The sequence below is a fragment of the Cucurbita maxima genome, unplaced genomic scaffold, assembly GCF_002738345.1.
Source record: "Cucurbita maxima cultivar Rimu unplaced genomic scaffold, Cmax_1.0 Cma_Scf00004, whole genome shotgun sequence".
Classification (NCBI taxonomy): Eukaryota; Viridiplantae; Streptophyta; class Magnoliopsida; order Cucurbitales; family Cucurbitaceae; genus Cucurbita; species Cucurbita maxima.
In genome coordinates this window covers 4,481,795-4,504,107 of record NW_019272020.1, presented here as the reverse complement: position 1 = coordinate 4,504,107, position 22,313 = coordinate 4,481,795, and the positions used below count along the sequence as shown (strand labels likewise).

At 38.5% G+C, this 22,313-nt stretch overlaps 5 protein-coding genes and 1 long non-coding RNA gene across 7 annotated transcripts; 3 read left to right on the top strand and 3 right to left on the bottom strand.

Moving 5' to 3' along the window:
• Positions 1-438: 438 nt before the first annotated feature.
• LOC111477710 (equilibrative nucleotide transporter 3-like) lies at positions 439-3,514 on the bottom strand. Its single transcript, XM_023121593.1, has 10 exons — positions 3,285-3,514; positions 2,732-2,791; positions 2,538-2,642; positions 2,148-2,303; positions 1,920-2,063; positions 1,734-1,839; positions 1,419-1,591; positions 1,184-1,332; positions 840-1,098; positions 439-759 (listed from the first exon to the last, which is right to left on the bottom strand). The coding sequence occupies exons 2-10, from the start codon at positions 2,774-2,776 to the stop codon at positions 649-651; spliced, it is 1,248 nt and encodes a 415-aa protein (XP_022977361.1). The 5' UTR covers positions 2,777-2,791; positions 3,285-3,514; the 3' UTR covers positions 439-648.
• Positions 3,515-9,342: 5,828 nt separating this feature from the next.
• Positions 9,343-11,114, top strand: LOC111477709. Of its 2 annotated transcripts, none has more exons than XM_023121592.1 (3): positions 9,343-9,415; positions 9,524-9,795; positions 9,884-11,114. In XM_023121592.1, the coding sequence occupies exons 2-3, from the start codon at positions 9,549-9,551 to the stop codon at positions 10,906-10,908; spliced, it is 1,272 nt and encodes a 423-aa protein (XP_022977360.1). In that variant the 5' UTR covers positions 9,343-9,415; positions 9,524-9,548; the 3' UTR covers positions 10,909-11,114. The 2 variants fall into 2 exon arrangements, with proteins under 2 accessions (XP_022977360.1, XP_022977359.1); XM_023121591.1 differs by having other exon boundaries at positions 9,349-9,442; positions 9,518-9,795.
• A 425-nt stretch (positions 11,115-11,539) lies between these two features.
• LOC111477715 (protein PLANT CADMIUM RESISTANCE 10-like) lies at positions 11,540-14,906 on the bottom strand. Its single transcript, XM_023121599.1, has 5 exons — positions 14,524-14,906; positions 13,925-13,988; positions 13,624-13,788; positions 12,161-12,226; positions 11,540-12,084 (listed from the first exon to the last, which is right to left on the bottom strand). The coding sequence occupies exons 1-5, from the start codon at positions 14,784-14,786 to the stop codon at positions 11,896-11,898; spliced, it is 747 nt and encodes a 248-aa protein (XP_022977367.1). The 5' UTR covers positions 14,787-14,906; the 3' UTR covers positions 11,540-11,895.
• Positions 13,997-14,451, top strand: LOC111477721. The gene is made up of 2 exons (XR_002717338.1): positions 13,997-14,285; positions 14,328-14,451. It is a non-coding gene; the product is annotated as an uncharacterized LOC111477721 (long non-coding RNA).
• Positions 14,907-15,879: 973 nt separating the features above from the next.
• Positions 15,880-16,269, bottom strand: LOC111477691 (zinc finger protein CONSTANS-LIKE 13-like). Its single transcript, XM_023121572.1, has one exon. The coding sequence runs from the start codon at positions 16,267-16,269 to the stop codon at positions 15,880-15,882; it is 390 nt and encodes a 129-aa protein (XP_022977340.1).
• A 2,130-nt stretch (positions 16,270-18,399) lies between these two features.
• Positions 18,400-21,988, top strand: LOC111477706 (G-type lectin S-receptor-like serine/threonine-protein kinase B120). Its single transcript, XM_023121586.1, has 7 exons — positions 18,400-19,965; positions 20,133-20,252; positions 20,338-20,576; positions 20,670-20,880; positions 20,970-21,210; positions 21,291-21,438; positions 21,534-21,988. The coding sequence occupies exons 1-7, from the start codon at positions 18,669-18,671 to the stop codon at positions 21,840-21,842; spliced, it is 2,565 nt and encodes an 854-aa protein (XP_022977354.1). The 5' UTR covers positions 18,400-18,668; the 3' UTR covers positions 21,843-21,988.
• Positions 21,989-22,313: the final 325 nt, after the last annotated feature.

Sequence of the window (22,313 nt, the reverse complement as noted above, 5' to 3'; positions counted from 1 at the left end):
GCTAGACACTGAGCGGTGTGCCAGGGAGGACGCTGCTTTTACAAATGGTATCAAAGCCAAATGAATCAAAACAAGACACTGAACGGTGTGTCAGGGAGGATTGCTACTTCTTCAAATGATATCAAAGTCAGGCACTAGGTGATGTGCTAGAGAGAACATGCTACTTCTACAAATGGTATCAAAGTCAGGCACTGGATGATGTGCCAGAGAGAACACTGGACCACAAGTGGATATATTATAGATTGTGAGATCTCAAGTGGGTTAGAGAGAGTAACGACATATTCCTTATAATGTAATGAAAATTTCTCCTAGAATCGTGAGACTGACGGCGTTACATAACGAATCAAAGCGAACAATATCTATTAGAGTGGACAAACTTGAACTATTGCACTAGTGTCGTATTAACGTTCAACTACCACATGTCACTTGACCATTAGAAGGTTTAAAATCCAGCTGATATAATTACAATTAGAATAAGCGGGGAAAAAACAAGAAACAAATATAATCCTATTTCTTAAAATCGAAATGTGAAGAGGAAAAAGAAAAAAGAAAAAAACAGTGGGTGTTAAAAGCTAGCTATTCATCCTGCAAGCATATTCATAAACAGATATCTCCACTTTGTTCATCAAATGAAGTTTAACTAATGCTTCAAAAGCTGCCATTTCCAATGATCCACAACCAACCAAGGGAAACTCCTGCAAAAATGCCTCCTAAAAGGAACATGACAAGCATATTCCCCAACGCATTCTGCTCAGGTGCCTTCAAAAAACCACACAAATATATTTCAGATTCACAGCAAAATGAAAGGATATTGTTAAGTTATTTGCTATGCAACTGACCTTGTAGTCTTTAGGTGCGGCAGTAAAAACACAAACTGTAAGATGGCCATTGGTCAATCCCAAGAAGGAAGTGAGCATGATCATCCACCCTTGATCACCATACTTTGCTGTGAAGTAAAACGCTGGGATTAGTAGAAAACGACTCAGAATTGAGATCAAGAGGCCCTTCCTCGACTCCAACTTCAGAAATTTGATGAGAGGTGAGTATCTGCCTATCAGATCCCACACATTGTACATTGCTATCAAAACAAGTGGATACCTGACATATCAGCAGCACAAGACACTAAATATGGTGTTGTTCTTCAAGGATTATATATCTAATTGTGTCAAGAGTGAGTATCTACCATGAACCCAATTGGTGTTCTCCAGTATTTTCATACAAGAAGCCCGGAAATATTGACAATGTGAGAACGTATATCAGTGACACGCCCAAAAGATAATCCATGTTCTGTTGAAGAAGTTTCTTTTTGGTAAGTACTTCAGTTTTGTTTCCCTGTGAAGATTAAAAATAGCTATTAATAAAAAATCAGGATTTTCTTTTGGTATTATAAATGAAAAAACATGCGAAGGATGTCACACTTGGTTTAGTTGAAGCTGGATGCCTGCAGCGGCAAGGTCAGCTGACACGGTTTTCGATCCTTCAGAGGCTGCCTTTTTACGGTAGAACTTCACTAGTGGGATTTTAGGAAAGACTGACGCATAGAGAATAACACAAAGGAACTCGAAAGCAGCAGATATCGTTAGAAATAGAACTGCATAAAACATTAAAGAAGCACGAAGTTATAGTTTGAACTGCACAAGTTTAAAGGAACTGATAGCCAAGTACTGGGCTACATAATGCTTATTCCACAATTTATAAGCTGAATGTTGAGTGGTTGAATAGAATTGACATACTCGTCCCTTTACGAAGACCATCATGAACGTTCTCAAATGCAGCTTTTGTGATCAACCTCAACCCTGAAGTTAGAGCTCCTGAGGCAGCCAATCCAGCCATGAAAGACTGCCGTGACAAAAGAACAACTTGTAAAATCCAAACTTTATGCCCCTCGCCCAATAAGAACTAAGAGACTGAAAAAGGACCTGGATGAATTCAGGACACATCAAAGCGAGATCTCCAACCATCCCACCTTGCACGAAGGCATCGGCGACACCGAAAGAACCGACGATGATACACAGAGCAATATATGGTCCAATCCCTCCTCTTCCAGAGGAGACCAAATCCAACTATTGCAAAAAGTTCAGTGTCAACTTTAACTCATATGAAATTATGTGTCCATTTCAATTTAGAAAGCAGCGGCTATTACTTACAAGTATAAGCAACACAGAACTTATGAAGAAGAGAGTGTATCCACGAATGTTCCTCCATCGGGTATCTATTTTTGCTTCATTATATGCCAGAATTGCAATGGTTCCAAATGCAAATGGTTGATACACGAGAGTGAGTACTCTTGAAGGATGATAATCCTTCAAATTTTCAAAAAAGTAAAGATTATAATTCTTCAACTCAAGTAACTTGAGATAACACGAATCAAAATTTTGAAAAACATGAAAGTCTCAGATCTTCCCACAAGTTTGGAAATCTTCTACTCTATAAAGCTAAAAGGAAGCTAATCGATTGACTAAAACTACCAACACAACAAATGAAAGAATCAGTGTTTAAAATACACAAATCAGAGTCATAAGGTTGATTATGATTACCGGAAACAATAGATAATAGTAATCTCCAATAGTTAGCATACTATTCCAACAAACGAGGGAACCAAAGCCTAGAACCCAGCAAACTGCCAGAGCTGTAAACTTCCCCTGCTCAAGAAAATTCAAATAAAAATCAAGCAAAAATTTGGCTCTACTAATTACACATAAACATGAGGAACAAAGGGATAAGAACAAACCCCAGTCCTCGCTGGAGCCGCAGATTCTTCAGTAGAACCAGTCATGATAGATCCCTATACCTAAACAACAAAGAAAAGTCTTAAAAAAATAACTGAAGAAACGAATGTTGATAACTCAGTGAACAATGGGATTGATGTTCTTATATGCAAAGTATCCTCAGAATCAGGAGAGCGAGCGTGAAGAAACAGCATTGAATACACAGGTTGGACAACAGGAAAGATGAGCTGTGAAGAGAGAATCCAGCACAAAATGCACGAAATTTTAGCAGAAAATTTATGGAGAGGATTGGTGATTTCCATACCTGGAAATAGTCTTCTCAAGATTGACAACAACCCCGTTTATCATATATTAGACCAAGAACTTTTAATTTCGTGAGTTTCTACATTCTTAAGAAAATCTGGGGTTTTATTGCAAAACTCAAAGAAAGTAAACAGACGAGAGAGATTCCACAATGAACGCCATATGAATACAATAACAAGTTGTAATCAAATCGGGATTAAATATTAACAAACGTGGGAAATAAATGATAATTTAGTGAACAGAGTGAAACACCTGGAGAGGCGACACACAGCTTTGGTGGCGAAAGAATTCAAATCCCGTAGTCTGAATGCAAGGATGAAGAACGTGAAGAATGGGATTTGAACAGAGTGGAAAAGAGGACCCGGAAATCAATAGATTAATGGGTTTGCAGAGTATGAAAAGTAGCGAAGATTTAAGCGACTGATTTTGACACGTGCAAATGGACAGAAGAACAAGAAATCGCGCCGTAAATTGAAGGACGTAATAATATGATTCATGAACGTGTGAGCTTTTAAATCCAAAACAAGTGGAATTCTATTATATATACAATGTTATTTATCAAATATATCTTAATTTTCTTCTTTTTCGGATTTGATTTATATCTTAATATTCTCTTATTTATTATAGGTACGGGTGGTTAGATTGTATCCATGAATATCAATGAGAATATATGTTCGATTCCAATTCTACTTTTATTTCTCATTCTTACATGATATTATGGCACTGATTTTGGTATTTTTGAATATCAAAATTTTCTCTTGAGTTAGAGTTTGGTATCAAAGTCGAACCGTGATGCGAAACCCTAACTCAATAAGTGAAGCCTTTACAGTCACCTATCATCCATCGTGATAAGTCTAATACTAAGTTAGGGTTTGGTATCAGAGTCAAAGCCAAACCCTAACCCAATCAGTGAAGTCTTTACACTCACCAATCATCCATCGTGATAAGTCCAATCGAGTATCACAATAACTACAGCTTTCTGCTTTCAACAGCTTCCAAGTCATCGCCATTGCTTCCGAATCACAATCATTCTACTAGACCTCTACTAGATTGAGAACTGTGGTTGTGTAACGTATTAAAAAAAATTAACTGAAAAACGGTCGAGGGGCAAAATGGACATTTTACCCCTCAGTCCATTGTAGGGGTCTTGAAGGTCCTCCACAGAATTCCTGCAAAAGAAAGAAGTGTGAGAGAGAAGGATTGAGAGAAAACTGAATAGTCGGAGTTTTTCATGGGAGAGTCGCCGACGGAATCCATCCTCTACTAAAACCTACACTCTGGAGTTCTTCTTGGAGTGAAGTAAGAACTCGTGTTGAGAATTCCTCCTCTTTCGTCAAGATCAGAAAGAAAACCCGTGAGGTAAGATTTCGAACTATACCTTCCAGATCTGAGATCTTTGTTTAGGATGCATGCTAGTTTAATTATCTTAGGGCGTAGTTTCCTGTGACAGTATGTAGGTAATTGATTATTAAAGTAGGATGCATTATGTGAATGACTATGAGAATTACCTAAGTATTGTTGTTAAGTTTTAAGTTTCTGCTATTTATGTATATGGATATTCCATGCTGAAAGGAGGATGGGAATTTGTGAAATCTGCGCTCCGAGAGTTGATGGACGTTAAGCTTGTATGTTTATTTTGCATAAAGATTGTTTGATGACGTTGGATGATAGTTATGTACGTACTCAGCTAATTTTCATGTCCACTTTTATGATCAAGTCCAAAAATTCATGGTTAGAGCGTCAAGTCACCAAGGAATAGACTTAACCTTTCCCTAATAGTTTAACAGACCATCACGGCACATGAAATATCTTTAGAGTACCCTTAGGCTACTTATGTGTGGATGGTGATATAGCTTCGTGGGGGACCAGCGGGTTCTTGATCAGGACTCGACTGCTCGATAGCTGTTTAGTTGGGAAACAAGATACCCACGTCGTAATTGACCGTTTAGCTGGATGGAATAGGGGAGGTAGCCCTCCCAAATACAGGGGGATTATCATGGGTCTAGGGGGTTGCAGCTCACTTCCTAGGCGAGACCCCAGGTAATCTCATACCCATACCGAGGTAGCCACTCGCAAGGCACTAGTCCAACAAGGTTAGCATAAAATGGAACTCTAGGGGTATAAATAAAAGGTTTAAGAACTAAAGAAGTTCGAAAGGACAAGTTCCAAGGGGAAAGCCCTCATGAGCTAAGATCAGAATCAATTGTTCCAGAACCAAGGGAAAGTCCGTGATCCTTTGCTAAGTTTAGGGTGCGACAAGAGCCTACAAGTAGGTGGCTTACTGAGTATAAATTTTATACTCATTCCTGTTTTTTTTTTTTTTCAGGTACGTGAGGCGTCGAGTCTAGAGAGGGCGCGTTGATCGATGAGGGTTGTCACAGAGGAAGCGTGTCCCAGGGCGTCAGTCTAGTTTACTGAATAGTACACTTTGTCTCTCATGTTTCTTTTCTTGTTTTTTTTTACCTAGGCACATATGTCCTTTTTAGTAAAGAAACATTTTTTTTTTACGAAATGATTGAAATTCTTTTGAAATAAATGTTTTCTTTGAATTTCTCGTTTATACATTACATGTCATATTTCATGTTAGTCACGACTTGAAGATTACGTATTTCGGGTCGTGACAGGTTGGCAAATTGTTATCGATTATCTAATACCAAGAATACGTTATAAACATCTTCAAATTTCTCACCAAGCTCAAAGGTGACATATTCAAGATGTTCGTGTTTTCTTTCACAATCTCTCAAGTGATCTAGAGCACCGATCTGTTGGATTTTATGTCCTAAAACTCATAGTTTGTAAACAAAAACATATTCTATTTTCAATAAAGTTATTATTATTGTTTATTCAGTAAAGATTGTTATTGAATAAAGTGAACTTTACGATCATTAATCTAAATCCAATAAACTAAGAACACTCTGGCTATAGTATGATTACTTAGAACTGTATGTAGAGACATAAGAGTTGATCAAGTTTAAGTATATATTCAAAATGATCTATAGTATAAGGATAAGGCTGAGTACCTTATTCTGGGGACACTATGGATGCGACCCACTTTTGTATATGATATAAATAATGTAATCACTAAATTGTACATGTGGAGACATGTGAGTGGGGGCGTCCTATGCAATGAGTATTGCATAAATATCGGACCATGAAGAAAATCACTCACTTTATAATGTCGTTTACTGTTGAAACTGATTTTCTTTTCATTCAATGACCTAGGTAACTCGATCTTAATCCTAAGCTAACCATGAACTCTTGTTTATTCGGAATTATCCTTAGATTTGCATGGGTGAGAGTGACTCAAGTTCGCCGACTCAATAGGCCTCCCATTTCAGGGGTAAGACTAGGTAAATGGCTGGGGACGTGGGGTGTAAGATGGAATTCACTCCTACCTACTTTTAGGGATATAAGAGAGGTAGTTCCTTAAGTATGGACTCTAGGTCTTGAACAACGGGTCCCACCCTCTCATTGACCTGAGAGGGATTCGGTTTACTGGTTGGACCACAAACCAATTGTTCATTAGAGGATCAGTGAGACATAAGGAACAAGAAGTAACTTCAGGGGTAAAACAGTAAATTGACCCAGCTCTAGTTACGAACAACCTGTGAAGGATCGACTTACTAATCATGGTTATATCAAATGGACAGAAATATATCTATAGTGAGGGGAGTGCAACTACTAGGCTATTGTGGAATGTCCTTGTAGTTAACGAATGTTGGTTAACAAGGTTAATGAATTTAACCGGTTAATCTTGGATCGTTGGAGCCCATGATCTATAGGTCCATTAGATCCCTCTGCTAGCTCATATCGGATTAAACCATAGAACAGTGTGACGAGTGAGTTCGGAAGTGTTCGAATTCAAATTAGGGAGAATGCGCTACATATGTATGATATATTTAACCGCATTTTTGTTTTATTTACGAACTAAACAAAAATAGAGAATTTGAGATATTTAAATAAGATTTAAATATGTTAATCAAATATGTGTCGGAATTAATTGAGATTGACATTTGAATTAATATTAAATATTAATTAAATAGTTTAATTAATCATTTAATATTACTTTAATTTGAAATTAATAATTCAAATGGATCGTTGAATCAAAATGAAGAAGGTCAAAATGTTGACTTCATTTAATGTAAAAATCTATGTTAGTGGAATTTTGAGGTGTCAAAATTTGGTTTAACCAAACTGGAATGATTATCAAATAAACCCCACAAATTTAAGTGTAATTTTGAAGGTCAAAATTTGGTGATCTCAAATTTGCATGAACATGCAAACATGACTATAAATAGAGTGATCATAATACATGAAGGGTCTTATTGTTGGTGAAAACATTTGAGAAAAACCTCTCACAAACACTCTCTTCATATATACAAAATTCCTCCCAAATTTAGTCATTCACTGGATTCCACAATCTCGTTCTAAGGCCGGAGGATAGTGGAGAAGACACTAGTGGTGGTTCGAAACCGGTTCGTGAGGAAAAAGAAATTTGAACTACAAAATGTTAGTATTCAAACTCATTAAGTTTTAATATTTATGAATATGCTAGTTATTTACTATAATTGATGTTCTAAAAGTGTCTAAGATTCAAATTGCTTTCGCATGTATTATATTAACACCATCACGATCTTGGTATTGTTATCCAACTTCAAAACTTCGGATGTCTATTTAACACATCCTTATTATATTCATCACTCTGATGAGTCAGGATTTTCACTTGTTCCAATCAAATTAAATGAAACAAATTACCAATCCTAGAGTGAATCATTTATGCATAAATCAAGAAGCAGCTCTCAAGTTCTGAGATAATCTATTTTTTTGTTTTGCATCTTTTTGGGAAATTCAATAATTTATTGAGAAGTCTAAAAATGCAAACCATATCAATTTTTGAGTATTGCATCTTTTTAGGAAATTCAATAATTTCTTATGTAGATAAAAAATCGCTATCTTATCCAAGCATATATAAAATAAATGATTGATTCCATGTAAGAAATTATTGTATCTTTCTTGTAAATTCAATAATTTCTTGAAAGTCTAAAAAGCAAACCAATGTGTCCAGATTATTAGCAAATACTTGTTTAAACTTAATGTTAAGGATATTTAGTAATAAATTATAGTTTACCATATATATTATATTTGATATTTTATTATAAGGCAAATATCTAATATTTACTTTATTATCATAGGTATCTTTCAATTTATTGTTATTTTCATTTATTACTATTTCCATATCCTTGTAATTCATTTGATTATAAATAAGATAACTTTCACACCATTTAGGTGTGGTGGATTAATCAAACATTCACACTTAACATGACAGATATTTTTACTTCTGGGAAGACAAAATTGTTATTGGCCTACACTCTCTTCTCAAAGACAAGTTGAGTGTTATTGACCTAAACTCTCTCTTTTCACTGCTGAGAAGACAAAAGTGTTATTGACTTAAACTCTCTTCTCAAAAACAACTTGGATGTTATTGACCTACACTCGTAAAGACAAGTTGGATGTGACTAACATACTCGGGGGAGCGTTAAGATATAATATTTAGATAATATATTATTCATGGAATATATCTTAAATATTATATCTTAATATTCTTTTCTTTATGATTTGATTTATAGTTTGTTTCATTTTATTCTCAATATTTAATTAGTTTATATTTTTCTTATTGGTAGGTATTAGTTGTTAGATTGTATTCAACTGGTTTTTATGAATATGAATGAGAATATGCCTTCGAATCTAATTCTATTTTATTTCTCATTCTTAATTGATTGGGACTCTTCTTTTTTGAGCCTGTCATACATCGCGGACCACTGCCACACAGATGCCCGTGGTCCACGGTGTCTCTATTTTAAATAATCATTAACAATTAATTATTGTTTTGCGTCATTATCCACTTAATGTGAAGGAGTAGAGTAAATTATTAGGGGGAACTAATGATGAGGGTAGAATTGACTTTTGGACTTGAATGTATATTAATTAATATTGAAAAAAAGGTAAGGAGATTAATACACACGTGTGTAGTTCATAGCAGAAAGAGTTCAGGTGCGGGCACTCGCACGAGAGGTTGATCAAGTGATGTGGAATGAGTGCGAAACACGTGGATGGTGGGGCCGAGTGCCAGGTCATGGTGGGACTGGAGGAGGACGTCCCTTGAATTTCTAAATGATGATTGGTGGGGCGGCAGTAGCATAGCCATTGGTGGATAGTCCACCAGGTCACAGATTACAATTAGTCGAGGGGGGCGTGGGCTCCATTCGAACCCAGGACGGTGAAGAAGAAATAAATTAAAGGCTATGTGGAAATAATAGAGCGCTGAAGTGAAGTCCAGCAGCGTCCGCCTCCTCCTTCACTCTCGATTGAGTTCAACGTCCAGCGTTCGAACAATTCCCTTCGTAGTTTCGGTAATTTAATTTTTTTTTTCTCTTAATTGATTCAGAATTGTTCTAGGATTGCAGTTTTGTTTCTTGATCTTGTAGGAGTGTTTCTGGTTCTTCTTCAACCTTGAAAATGGCGTCGATTCATCTGTCGGAACTCGACTCCAACGCCACCGACTCAGGTGCATCGTCGCCGAGATTCGACCACCACTTTCGCGATCCACATGCTCGAGTTCGATTCATGTGCAGTTTCGGTGGCAATATCCTACCCCGGCCGCATGATAATCAGCTCCGATACGTTGGCGGTGAGACTCGCATTGTCGCCGTTCAACGTTCCACTACTTTCTCCTATTTCCTTGCCAAACTCGCTAAGATCACCGGCAAGTTTATCTTCGATTCTCTGTTTTTTTCATTCAATTTGGGATTTGGAAGTCTTGATTCGAAATGGAATTGAATTTGTTTGTTTAGGGACAATTAACATGAACATAAAGTACCAGCTTCCCAATGAAGATCTCGACGCCTTGATTTCAGTGTCGACGGATGAAGATGTGGAGAATATGATGGATGAGTATGATCGGCTTGTACAGAATCATGATCCAAAATCGGATAGGCTGCGATTGTTTCTATTTCCAAGAGGGGAAGATTCCAGAGCCAGTAGTATTAATTCTCTCCTCGGCGGCTCCACAAATCGGGATCACTGGTTTCTTGACGCTCTCAACGGCGGCGCTCCAGTGCCGGAGCTCGAGCGTGGTCGGTCGGAAGTTTCTTCAATCGTCTCTGAAGTACCGGACTATTTGTTCGGTCTCGACAATCAGGAAGATGCTTCGACTCAATCACGAGAACCCAAATTGAAGAGTCGATTTAATATCAATCCGTCTGAGAATGTTTCGGCTTCGAATCCTGAATCGCCATCCCCTTTCGTGCCGTCGGCGACTTGTGTGACTCCGATGCCCAGTCTTGCACCGGTTAAAACTCGGCCCGATACGCCGTCACCGAGGGCAGAGGCGGTGGATAAAACGCCGGAGAATTGTGAACCGCCGGCGATGCCGTTCTCTCAACCTTCCAGGTTTACGAATAATCCGATGATGCATTATTTCCCGGGTACAAATTATCCGGCTCATCAACCGGTCGTCTACCTTCTTCCAGGTCAGATTCCGCCTGGTAATGTTCCTGTCCAGCATATTCCGACCCAGCCTCCGCCTCCGTACGCTCAACAGTTCCCTCCGGTGGGTGGGGGTCAGGTGCCATTAGCGTATCATCCCCCAGTTACAATGGGGGGGCAAGTGTACGGAGGAGGAATGGGTCCAGTGAGTGGTTACGATCCACAGGCGGAGGCGGCGAGGATCGCTGCAGACGGCGTTAGCCAACAGATGTATTATGGAGTCCAAAATACAGCGAGGGCTCCGCCGTATGCGGGGGCTATGATGGCACCTTTGGTGGCCGAAGAATTTCGAGGAAATGGATCGGAAACAAGGACCGGTAGCCGAGTATAGCTATAGCTATAGCAGCAGACGGTGGAAAAGGATCAGTTAATTAGATTTGTAATTTTTACAACAAATTAAAAATTTGGGATTTAATTGTTGGTTGATTATGGGTTTTTGATGATTCAACGGCGTGACCAGACTGTAAAATTGGTGTACTAAAGCTGCAAATACAATATTCTTACCGTTACTTTTATAAAATAAGACAGATTCTCTCATCATGGACTTTCTCTCGTAGTCTACCGCTGCCCACCGTTATCCCCCATTTGGGACCCAAATTTACCAATATTGTCTTATTTGGACTTTCTCTCAAAGTTTTTAAAGCTGGTCTACAATCCACCCTTTTGGGGCCAGCGTCCTTGCACACTCATTTCTCTCTCCCATCGACATGGAATTCCCTAGTCCACCCTCCTTCGGAGCCCATCATTCTTGCTCGCATACAATCCACCCACTTCGTGGTTCAATCTCCTCACTAACACACCGATTGGTGTCTAGCTCTGATAGTATTTGTAACGGCTCAAGCCCACTATTAGTAGATATTATCCTCTTTGGTATACCAAACACGTCCATTAAAAAGAGGTTTACACATCCTTACAAGAGTATTAAGTTTCTCTATTCAATCCAACCGAAGTGAGATGGTATATACAATTTTAGAAGAGTTCTTGTATCGATCTGAACACTATCATGTGTGTTTACACAAGAAAAGAAAAGAAGGAAAAAGAAAAGAGAGGAGTCACTTTCAACCCCCCAACCTCTAATATCGAGGTTCACAAACCACATCCCCATTGCACCAACCGCAGCCCAACCAGTTCTGGAGGGCAATACACCAAAAGTAAAGCAGCAACAGTAGCAGCTCAAATTTCTGAACCCTCATCCCTTGAGGGCAAAGTTGCTGAAACAAGGCAGCGTGCCGTGACCTTCGGCAATGAATCAGACGAAGAATCCCGAAAGAATGTCCTAGGCAGAGCAACCGACGTCTTGCTACATGCACGCATAGACTCAAGAGTGATCGTGATTAGCCACATCCTTTAGAATGCCACAGGCTTCAGAAGATTTGGTTGACACAGGATCAGGTTTATTTAGCTCCACAAATCGGCTGGCTTCACCATAACTACCTATACATATTGTGTCACCCCGACCGTGCCATGTGCCATCTTGAACATTATTCATTTCCAGCGTTCGTGATTCCTGCTCCACATTTACAAGTATTTCAGTGATGACCTACGAATATAAGGTTTTGATGTGCAAAAACTGATAGACAGACCTGAGATAAGGCGCAGCAGGGGCAGATCAGGTGGTAGATGCAATCATCCAAGGAATTATCTCCTCCCTAAATCATAAAATTAATATTAATCTACACATAAGTACTAAGAAAACGCCCGCCGAAAATTTAATTCGAAACCACTACAAGCTTGCTCATGTTATCCATATATGAACTCTCTCCTTAATCTCTTTTTTCACACACACACTATATGTTATTAGTCTCCCCATGCACATTATCAATAAACTGTGTCGTAGGAGTCTCCCTCCACACTATTAGTAATATTTCTCATACTAGTCTCTCCCTACACACAATTACACGTTCTAAGATACAAAAAGACTAATCCCAAACATACTAATAGTTGTTAGAATTTTCGTGGATTTCCGTTTGCTACTTATGGCTATCAACTCATTTACCCAATCTAATGAATAAAAAGGAACAATGGAATTATTTTGACTTGAAGTCTTTTTTTTTTTTTTTTTTTTTTTTTTTTTTATCAATTCGAGCGTAGTTCAATGATTAGACACCTATTGCCATTCGCCAACAAAACCAACTATAACTTTGAATTTTTCCTCTTCTTCAAGACCAGCATGTTATTCCAAGAGAAGGGGTGTTAGGATTGGGTCCCTCGATTCTTCTTTTGCACATTTTTTCCTCCCCTTCTCCATCCATTGTTGCCCTTGATTTTTCTTCTCTAGAAAGTTAGAATTCTAAAAAAGTTAAGGTGTTTGCATGGCAGATTTTACATGGGAGAGTCATTATCGTGGATTGCATTCAAAGGCACTCTTCCTATGCTTCTCTCAATGGTTCACTCTCTGTAGGAGGCACGAGGAGGACCTGGATCAATGGTTTTGAGTTTGCAAGTTAGCTCACCTCCTTTGGAGCTGTTGGTTGACAGTGTTCGGTACTATTGGGTCTAGAACAGAGATGGTATGGCTCACGTGTTGCGTCTCCATTCTAAGGATTAAGGTCGTAGCATGCTAGCTTCTTTGCATATTTGAGGAGCATTTGAATTGAGAGGAATAATATTTTTTTTTTTATAAGGTGGAGAGATCGGGTTAGTAAGTTTGGGAGGTGGCTAGAATTAACGCCTCCCTGTGGACGTCGGTCGTTGGGTCTTTTTTTCAGTTATGAGCTTAGTCTAGTTCTTCTACATTGGAATCTTCTTTCATAGTTAAAGTCAGACTCCCTTAATGTTTTGTTGGAGATTTTATTTTGTGCCCTTGTATTTTCTTTCTTTACTCTCAATAAAAGTAAGGTTTCTTACCCTAAAAAATATAATAATAATAGTAACTTTGATGATAAAAAAAAAAGGGGAAACAAAAAACTTGATCAGGAAAGGCAAAAGACAAATTTAGAGTACAATTTCAGCATGCTTGAAATAGAATGTGTTACGAATCCATTAATTATCAAGTAGAAATAAGAAACAGATAACAGCAAAAGGCTGATAGAAAAAGAAGTCTCACCCTTATATTGAATTTCCTCCTCATCTGGGTTCGGAAGAACCCCAAATATGTAACTGCTGAAATAGTGAAAGCAATGGCTGGATATAAAAAGTAATGGCGTTTTGTGACCAAAAAGGCAATGAAGTTGCACAGGGCACCGAGAGCAAGAGATAAATAAACCGTTCCCTGCAAATGGTTTCAAAATTATGGCAAATTGTCTACTATCCATTACGAAAATTTGATGAGCAAAGACAAGTGTAATCTGGACTCTAACTTCTTCCCCTCTCCTTTTAAAGCTTCAAGAAGCCAAGAAAACGTTTACCTGAAGAAAACAAGAGCCAAAACCAGCCCTTGCCATATTCTTCCCAAATCTGTGACACGGCCAGCTGCATCATTAATACAAGCTATGAGAATACTTGGGGTGAAAACCAATTTCTTTGATGTAGAAAAAAAGTCGTACATATAGTAAATTATCAATCATAATTACAGGTTCGAGCTTAAGCAGGGCAAGATACACATCCCCTGTTGGATAATGACAACCAACCACAGGTACTCGGAGACCATGAGGAAAAATTGTGCACAGAAACTATTGATTTAACTTTTTTAGAATCACAAGCTGAGGCCTGAAAGACATATTCCAACTAATAACAGATAATATCATGGTCAAAACCCTTTTTCTTTTTGTTCATTTTTTGCAGAGAAAACTCAACCGAAGAAGAAACCAGTTCTTTGCCCAAACAACCAATCTCCTCGCCATAAGAGGAAAAAAATAACATAAAAAAGGAAAAAAAATCCCTCGATCGGTCGACAAATTTCTCAATGAACAACAGAGAGAGAGAGAGAGAGAGAGAGAGAGAGAGAGAGAGAAAATCCCTGAAAAAGCTGAAAGTAAAGAAGAAAAAGTGGATTAACAAGTCTAACCATGTGGATTCGATAGCGATACGACGGTCATCGAAGCAATCGAGTAGTTCACCTTCCCACATCCTAAAAACTCCCCCCAAATCGGGTTCCATAGGAGCATCACGAGTAGTCTCCAACTTCGCCCATTTACCCTGCGTCTGCATAGCCACCGTAGAACACAACATATCGAAATCCACTAACGTAACCCCCTCGAGAAGCTTCTCCTCCTCTTCTCCAACAACAACATTCCCAAGCCCCGTATCCTGATTCTCCAAATCCGCCATTAGAACACAAAAAGTAGAAACCTAGGGTTTTATTTGAACAGTGGTAAAGAGAATCGAGGAGGAGGAGGAGGAGGAGGAGAATGGAATAATCGAGCGCGTGACTATTTATTGCACAATTTGTTTTTAATCTGTTGGGAAGAAAGTTGTCTTTATGCTGTTCAGACAGAGAGATATGAACACTAATATTATCCGTTTTTAAAATGAGGTCAAAATTGGCGGCCAAAAATGTGAGATATGAACGACCCAGGTGGTGCCACGTAGGAAGATATCAAAATTAAAAAATAAAACAGGAATATTATTGCTATATACTCGGCAAAATTAACGCCCCTCTCCCACTCCAATCTACCGGATTTTGGTTCAAATTTACTAAAATATCTAAAAAACCGGTTTTATTTTGGGGAATATATATATATATATATATATTCATGTATGTATATGTGGCTGGTGTGACTCACATGGTGGGACCCATTTGTTCCCATTTCTGGTGGGTTATCTGTTAGGTCACCTTCTTATCCATATTCCAACTATACAACTGGACGTGCATAATCCAGTGTCTACGGATTTATTTTTCCCTTAGGTCAACCAACACGTTGACTCCAATCATGTTTTCTTTGGGCCGTTCCAACATTGGGCCGAATCCAGCGCTACGAACGTTCCGCTTATTAAAAATATTTTTTTTATAATAAATCGATAATAATAGTTTTATAGCATCAACAAATTAATTCAATGTTTGTCTTACAAATTTAAGAAATAATTATGAATTTATAATCGAATACTATCTTTATTAGGCTTGAAACCTTTTGGAGAAATTCAAACCAAAATCATGAGAACTTAGACTCAGAGTGGATAATATCATACGATTTTGGTGAGTCATATTTATCTAATAGAGTAATGCCTTAAACTCAGTTATGTTAATAGAATCCTCAAATATCCAACAAAGTAGTCTGAGTCAAAGAATGACTAAGATGGGTACTATATGAAAGTCTCACGTTGACTCATTTAATTGGAGGACAAGTAATTTTATTCATAAAAAGAGGTGGTAAAAAGTAATTGGATTAATTAATTTATTTATTTATAATGGGGATTATAGTGACTAAGAGCGAGAGGAGAGTGATAACCAAGGAACCACTTGATGTTCCTTCTCATCATCACTGTCACTGCCACCGCCAGAGCCGCCGTTAGAGCTCCCACGTCCTTCCTCCTCACCCACTCTCCTTCTCCCTCTTCGCTGCGCCGTCTTCCCGTTTCGCCTGTTTTTCTCGACACAGTTCTGACAAAACGCAACCGTGGCCACAAGCCTTGGTCCAGACCCATTCCAAGGCGTGGGGGCTTGACAATCATGGCACAGCAAAACCCTCCAGTGTTTCCCCACCAGAAAATTGGCGCCATGGACCTTGGAATCGCACCCCCAACACAACCTTGCCTCGTCCGATTCGCATATCACAGTCGCCACACAGTCGCACAGCTCGCACAATTTCTTCATTTTCACTCGCTTACGACACTTACTTGAGTCATTTATATAACAGAGGAAACTCAAAAGCGGTTTGAACAAAGGGTTGGAAGGGAGCGGCCATTAATGAAGGGTGGCCCATTGAAGACAAATCCTCGAGCTAAAGGGAATATTAAGTTGGGTTTTGGGTTCGTTCTTTCCCTGTATTTGGCACAAAGAAAGATCATGGAAAAGGGGGAGAGGGAGACGGGGATTTTTTTCGCTATTGTACGCTACCTATTGTGATCATTTTAGTGGCAAGTGGGTGTTGGAGACAATTTGTGGCCACAATCAATGAATCCGATTCTGTGGGCGAAGAATTCTGGGTTTTTCATTTCCTTTCCCCTGGTTTGCAAGTTTATTTGTTAAAGGTTGAACTGTCGGAATACAGCTCGAGTATGGTTGAGAGATGAGCATTCCAATCCTATAAAGAGTTTATATTTTAAAAAATTATAAATTAAGTTTTTAAGCCGTGAGAAGTGACTCAAGTTTCAAATTAATAGTGTGATTCGTTGGAAAGACTCTATAAATAATGTCCTATATTAGTTGGAGAAGAGAACAAACCACAATTTATAAGGGTGTAGAAACTTTCTCCAAGCAGACGCGTTTTAAAGTCTTAAGAGAAAGCTCGAAAGGAATAATATCTACTATCGGTGGATCTAGGCTGTTACAAATGGTATCAGAGCAAGACATCGGACGATGTGCTAGCCTTCTCGCTGTTCCCCGAGGGAGTAGACACGAGGTGGTGTGCCAGTAAGGACTCTGGACCCAAAGGGGGTGATTTTGGGGGCAGTCCCATATCGATTGGAGGAAAGAAAGAATACTAGCAACGACGCTGGGGCCCGAAGGGGGTGGATTGTGATGTCCCATATTGGTTGGGGAAGAGAACAAACCACCATTTATAAGAGTGTGGAAACCTTCCTATAGCAGACACGTTTAAAACCTTGAGGGGAAAGTTAGACAAGCCCAAAGAAGGACAATATTTGTTAGTGATGAATCTAGACGGTTACATATTTTGTTCAAATGGATAAATTTTTTAGAGATGAGTCACACGCCCACTAATTAAAGTGTTGATCATGAGTTTATAACTAAGGAATATATGTCCAGTGGTATGAAGCCTTTCGAGAAAACACACGAGAGCTTACAATATATAATATCATATTATTGTGGAGGTCCATAATTTAACCTAATAAGATTGGATATAGATTTAAACTCTATGTATTAAATATAAATATAAATGAATTTAAATTATATTACAACATATAATAAGATTTTTTTGTTTTTTTTCGATAAGAAAATTAGTTATTGCAGACTAAATTCATTATAAAAAATTGTTATATATATATATATTTCAAATAGACATATTTTAATTATAAAGTATTTTTTTTTTCGTGTTTATGGCGTATTAATTAATTAATTAAAATTTTGTGGATTAATTGTAGGAGGTCGGACCCTTTAATTGACCTTTTTTAAATCCTAATTTATAATTATTTATTTGCTGGATAGAGGAAACGACAAGAACAGTATTTAAAGGGCTTGACCTAAACATTAATTAAACACGATTGATTATTTTTAGTGTTATGTTGGAATTTTTATCACAGTACAACCCTACATTTTTTAATTAATTATACAATTATTGATAACAGGTGTACCCATTAAAACATATAGTTTTTTTTAATTTTAATTATTATTATTAAAATTGGAGTTGTTTTAATTCATGGAAAAGTGGGATTAATAAAATGTATTAAACTCATATAAAGTTGTTCATAATGGTGACCGAGGAATGAAGACATTAAAATAGTAAAGCACCAATTAAAATGAGCCATAAACTCTCTAAACCGGGTCTGTCGGTCGCACTGTTGCTAAATTCCACGCCACCCACAACGGTCCAACTAGGGCGGTCAGAGTTGGCGCCTCCTTCCCCCCGTTCTTCATTCCGGTCTTGCCCTTTTTATAAAAAAATAAAAATAATAATTATATTCTTAACCAATTTTTCCACGTGGGTATTAATTTTGAAGTTTATTAACGCTGATTTAAAACTAAACTTAATTTGTCATTATTTTAGCTTAAATTCTTCTCAAATTAAAATCGTATTTTATGTCGTCGACGAGGAAGAGTGGTACTTCTGCCTGCAACGTTTAGTGGGCTTGCGCCAACCATTTCGTTGAAACGTCTCCCGTTTGTGCTAAGAGCGAATATCTAATCCCCCACCTAAAAGGCTTTTATGGGTGGTTGTTCATATCAAATCATTTTCTGTCGCTAGAGAATATAACCAATACGCCGCCGTTGAAGTTTCTTCTCTGAATTTTACATATTAAACTTGTTTATTTCTTCTTCTTCTTCTTCTTCATCTCTTCTGACCCGGCAGAGTTTCTGTTCGGAGAAATCTTGATATGGGTGTTAATTGCAGAAGCGTTGTTGGGTTTTGTCAATTGTTAGTCATTTCAGCCTTCCTCTGTTCTTCTCCTCTGTTTTGCGATGCTGCAGATTCAATTGCGAGGGGTAGAGAGCTAAGAGATAGTACTAACGAAACCCTCATATCCTTGAATGAGTCCTACGAACTGGGATTCTTCAGCCCCACTAATTCTTCATCACGGTATGTCGGAATATGGTATCATAAGATCGAGGAACTGTCTGTTATTTGGGTTGCGAATAGACAGACGCCACTTTTTAATAGAGATGGGATTTTGAAAATCGGAGATGACGGGAACTTGGTCGTTCTGGACAGTAACAACGCCTCTGTTTGGACAAGCAATATCACAGCGAATGCTTCTGATCCCAGAAATTTAACTCTTCATAACAGTGGAGAATTGATTCTCTCGAGCGGAGATGACTCGTCGAAAGTTCATTGGAGCAGCTTCATAAACCCCACAGATACGTTTCTTCCGAATATGGAGGTGAAAGTGAACGCAGATATGGGCGAGAAACGAATGTTTATGTCGTGGAAATCAGAGACAAATCCGGCCGTCGGGAATTTTTGTCTGGGTGTGGATCCTCGTGGAGCCGTCCAGATTATCGTTTGGAATGGAGATAAACGATGGTGGAGAAGCGGCCACTGGGATAGGCAGATTTTTTCTGGGATTCCAACTATGCGTTCTACGACGTTGTACGGCTTTAAGGTTCTTCCTGACAGTGAAAACAACATTAGCGTAACTTTTCATGCACTGAATGATTCCGATAAGCTGAAATTTCAAATCCGGTGGGATGGAAAAGAAGCACAGCAACGATGGAATGAAGTAAGTCGCAAATGGGAAACGATTCGTTTACTTCCTTCTCACGATTGCGATTTCTATAACTTTTGTGGGGATTTTGGGGTATGTTCTGAAACGAGTCGTGTTAAGTGTAGCTGCCCTCAAGGATTTACACCCAAAAACATAGATAGATGGGATGGTTGTGAGAGGAGGACTCCATTGCTTCAACAGAGAATGAACAGTAGTCAAAATGGAACTATTGAAGACAGTGAAGAAGATGGATTTGTGGCCGTACCATTTGTGAAATTGCCGGATTTCATAAGTGGAGTATTTGTGGTGGATTCATGTAGAGATAGATGTTTGAACAGTTCTTCGTGTGTTGCATATTCGGATGCTCCTGGAATTGGGTGCATAATTTGGGATGGACCTTTAATTGATATTCAGAAATTTGATGGCGTTGGGAATACTTTAAACATTCGTCTGGCTCATTCAGATTTGAGTAAGCTTTCAGAACTTTCAATCCCTTCCCTCAATATCATTAACAAGAAAAAGTAAATCCACATTCAAGTCTATGACAGCTGAAAGAAATCTGATGAAATGTGCTATGTTTTTGATGTTTTTAATGTTGTTTGGAAATGTTTAACATTAGACATTTTGTACTCTTAGTATTCGGAGATAGCGAGGGAAAATTGTCGACCGGTGTGATCGTATCGATATGTTTAGGAGCAGCAGCTGCCATAGCCATATTAGCATTGCTGATATGGAAATTCAGAGGCAAAATGGAAGGTTAGATGACATTTTGGTTCTTCTGGTTGTCTCTTGACTTAGAGAATTATAGCCATTCAGGACCTTACAATGCTTGCATTTACAGGTTCACCGGCTGCTGCTTCAAGTAAACCTCAGAACAAAGCTGAAGTACCAATGTTTGATCTGAGCAAGAGTGGAGAGTTTTCAGTACAGGTTTCAGGGCCATACGAATTAGGCATAGAAGGCGAACAATTGAATGGACCAGATTTGCCCATGTTCAATTTCAACTGTGTAGCTGTGGCTACTGATAACTTTTCTGAGGAAAACAAGCTTGGGCAGGGCGGTTTCGGCCCTGTATACAAGGTAACCAAGTCTTCCAAGCATTTTGCTGCAAAGCAAAGCAAATGAGCTCAGTTTGTGCTGATATTAAGCATTCTTTCTCTGTTCTTTTGCCAGGGAAAGCTTCCATGTGGACAAGAAATTGCTGTGAAGAGGCTCTCAGTCCGGTCTGGCCAAGGTCTAGAAGAGTTTAAGAATGAGATTATACTGATAGGAAAGTTGCAGCATCGAAACCTCGTCAGGCTGTTGGGCTACTGCATTCAAGGAGAGGACAAGATGCTGCTCTATGAATATATGCCAAACAAAAGCTTGGATTGGTTTCTTTTCGGTAGCTACTTAGGCCTTTCTATTAAGAAACTGAATGTTTAGGATTTTGGATTGAATTCTTTTGTTTAACCCTTGGTTGTAATGGTGCAGATCCGAACAAGCAGGCGCTACTCGATTGGAAAAAACGGCTGTCGATCGTAGGGGGAATAGCGCGAGGGCTACTATACCTTCATAGAGATTCGAGACTTCTTATTATTCATAGAGATTTGAAAGCTAGTAACATTTTGTTAGACGAAGACATGAATCCAAAGATATCAGACTTTGGCATGGCTAGAATATTCGGTGGAAACCAAAACGAGGCCACAAATACCATTCGAGTTGTTGGGACATAGTGAGTATTCATAGCTTACTAATGCAGCACCCTTAAGTAATCCAAATAATCTAACGTTCTTAATCATTGTTTTAATGCAGCGGTTACATGGCTCCAGAGTATGCAATGGAAGGTTTATTTTCGGTGAAATCGGATGTGTATAGTTTTGGTGTATTATTGTTGGAATTAATCTGTGGTCGGAGGAACACTAGCTTTCGGTCAACTGAATACTTAACGCTTATTAGCTATGTAAGTTCGTTCCTCACTTCTCCCATTTGTTGGAAACTTGAGTTTGCAGGTTGAGTTGTAGTTGATCATAGACTAAATATGAAAACTTTTTTCAGGCTTGGAAACTTTGGAACGAAGGAAGAGCGATCGAACTTCTCGACCCATCAATTCGCGACACATCGCCCGAGAATGAAGTATTGAAATGCATACATGTAGCAATGTTATGTGTACAAGACTCTCCTGCATATAGACCAACACTGCAATCCTTGGTGCTAATGCTGGAGAGTGAATCTATATCACTGCCACAGCCAAGGCAGCCCACCTATACTTCCACAAGAGCCTCGATCGATACGGACTTGTTTACAGAAGGGCACGACATTGTATCGTCGAATGATGTAACGGTAACAATGCTGGATGGTAGATAGCATATTGTTTTGGTTTCAATTCTCCCATCTTCATGTTAATATGCCATTTTGGTGGTGTTGAAAGCATAGATAGATAGCTTGTGAAGCTGAGTATAGTTTGTTTAGGAAATCTGTTCATATGAATGATTGGTTTTGGTTGATATTTGCCCGATGATGAGTTAACAATAGCAGAATTATCCGCTTTAGTTCGTTATGTATCGACATCAACCTCATGATTTTAAAATGTGTATGTTAAGGAGAGGTTTTTCATCTTTCCAGATGAGAGATCTCACAATCCACCTCCCGAGGTCAACGACTTCACTGGCATCCCACTCGATGTCAGACTCTGATATCATTTGTACCAACCTAAGCTCACGGCTAGCAAACATAGTCTGTCTGTTTCGTTACGTATTACCATCAGTCTTACAGTTTTAAAATATATCGATAATAATTTTGATAATATTGATATAATTTTAATATGAACATCATAAT

Excerpts from the sequence above, each read along its gene's own strand:
- LOC111477706 (XM_023121586.1), top strand. The coding sequence starts at position 18,669 with ATGGGTGTTAATTGCAGAAGCGTTGTTGGGTTTTGTCAATTGTTAGTC. Across the intron at positions 20,577-20,669 it reads GTTTCGGCCCTGTATACAAG|GGAAAGCTTCCATGTGGACA; the intron begins GTAACCAAGTCT and ends TTCTTTTGCCAG. Across the intron at positions 20,881-20,969 it reads CTTGGATTGGTTTCTTTTCG|ATCCGAACAAGCAGGCGCTA; the intron begins GTAGCTACTTAG and ends GTAATGGTGCAG.
- LOC111477715 (XM_023121599.1), bottom strand. The coding sequence starts at position 14,786 with ATGGCGGATTTGGAGAATCAGGATACGGGGCTTGGGAATGTTGTTGTT. Across the intron at positions 13,989-14,523 it reads ATCGCTATCGAATCCACATG|CTGGCCGTGTCACAGATTTG; the intron begins GTTAGACTTGTT and ends TTAATGATGCAG. Across the intron at positions 12,085-12,160 it reads CCTGCTGCGCCTTATCTCAG|GAATCACGAACGCTGGAAAT; the intron begins GTCTGTCTATCA and ends AATGTGGAGCAG.
- LOC111477709 (XM_023121592.1), top strand. The coding sequence starts at position 9,549 with ATGGCGTCGATTCATCTGTCGGAACTCGACTCCAACGCCACCGACTCA. Across the intron at positions 9,796-9,883 it reads CAAACTCGCTAAGATCACCG|GGACAATTAACATGAACATA; the intron begins GCAAGTTTATCT and ends TTGTTTGTTTAG.
- LOC111477710 (XM_023121593.1), bottom strand. The coding sequence starts at position 2,776 with ATGACTGGTTCTACTGAAGAATCTGCGGCTCCAGCGAGGACTGGG. Across the intron at positions 2,643-2,731 it reads CGGCTCCAGCGAGGACTGGG|GGGAAGTTTACAGCTCTGGC; the intron begins GTTTGTTCTTAT and ends TTTCTTGAGCAG. Across the intron at positions 1,840-1,919 it reads TGTGTCCTGAATTCATCCAG|TCTTTCATGGCTGGATTGGC; the intron begins GTCCTTTTTCAG and ends TTGTCACGGCAG.
- LOC111477691 (XM_023121572.1), bottom strand. The coding sequence starts at position 16,269 with ATGAAGAAATTGTGCGAGCTGTGCGACTGTGTGGCGACTGTGATATGC.